General features: G+C 51.7%; 1 protein-coding gene across 1 annotated transcript in view; it reads right to left on the reverse strand.

Annotated features, from left to right (window-relative positions):
- The window catches only part of TEOVI_000901400 (uncharacterized protein), a gene marked incomplete at both ends in the record, with an annotated part of 1,356 nt that extends 281 nt beyond the window's left edge, over nt 1-1,075 (reverse strand). The window contains one exon of the mRNA XM_067221212.1: nt 1-1,075. Coding sequence (XP_067077313.1) covers nt 1-1,075 — 1,075 coding nt within the window.
- Between the last annotated feature and the right edge of the window lie 146 nt (nt 1,076-1,221).

The raw sequence follows: 1,221 nt of genomic DNA on the forward strand, positions 1-1,221 counted from the left end.
TATCTGAAAATGCCTCTTCTACTGCCTTTTTTTTGGCTGTTGCTTCTGTTGGCATCTTTTTGGGGTCTTTCCCGAGTGCGATGTGCGCTAACCCGGCGGCTGTTTCATCCGTTGCAAGCGTTTTGATGGTTTCAGCAGCAACTGAGTTCGGCACAGTGACGGTGTGCTTTAGGGCATGGCAGGTTACGTGAAGGAGATATTCTTTGGTCGTTGTCGCCCAGGCTTTGTTGAAGTGCTGTTCCTTGCATTTCGTTTGTGCTGTGGGATCGTCGAACATTTGCTCTGCTGTGAGTGTTATGCTTCCGCCCTGTGGTGTTGCTTCTGCCCCTAGCACGTCGTTTCCACTCTTGGCGCCGTTGCCCTGCGCACACCAACCCGGGTCGCTGCTTTTGCCGTTGATTGTTCCCATTGTGCCCTTTGCTCGCGCGACTAATGAGATTTTTTGTACTCCGAAAATGGCGTCCGGCGCCAGCTTGAGTTTTGCTATTTTCGTCAGGTCGATGTTGCTTTCCTTGACTTGTGTGTTGGCGTCGCTTTCAATTGAACAATTGTCCGTTTCCGCTAGTGTTGGTGTGTGTAGAGCCGTGCAGCTTGTCGAGCTGCTCGACGGGTTGGGGTCGGCACCGTTGTGGGTTGCCTGCTCTGTGGTTGTTATTGTTTTCATGTGCTTTTTCCTGGCCTCTAGCGCCATGGCGGCTCTTGCCCTTAGGGCTTTCACTGCTGGCGTTATGACTTTTTCTGCTGCGGCAATTGACGACCTGGCCTGGTGCGCCCTGGCTTCTGCGATTGTCGCCAGTACCGTATGTCCTGCAGCAGTCGTCTTGCCGACTTTCATCTGGGCTAACAAGCGGTGCGCTTGTGCTAAATTTTCTTCTGTTTCGCTGAAAGCGGTGGCGCCTTTCGTCTTGGCTTCCAGTCGATTTGCAAGAGCCATAAGATATCGTATTTCGTCACAGAGTGTGTTCGCTGCAGTTGCTGCTGCGTCTAAGCCAGTGGCTTCCGTTACCCTGATTGTCACGTGCTGCAGCATTGCTAGAAGCACCGTGGTTTTCCAAGCCGTGTATGTCGCGCGCATGTCTACTAGTAATGGTTTGCAGTTCTGATAAGTTTGTTTCGTGCGTTGCGCAAGTTGCTTTCGCGGCGGTTCAGAGTTTTGCCTGCGGTTTTTACCTTTTTACAAAGGTTTAACCTCACGTTGGAGACTACACTTGCTTATTGGTG

Source organism: Trypanosoma equiperdum, assembly GCF_001457755.1.
Source record: "Trypanosoma equiperdum strain OVI genome assembly, contig: ctg_1361, whole genome shotgun sequence".
In the NCBI taxonomy this organism is placed as follows: domain Eukaryota; phylum Euglenozoa; class Kinetoplastea; order Trypanosomatida; family Trypanosomatidae; genus Trypanosoma; species Trypanosoma equiperdum.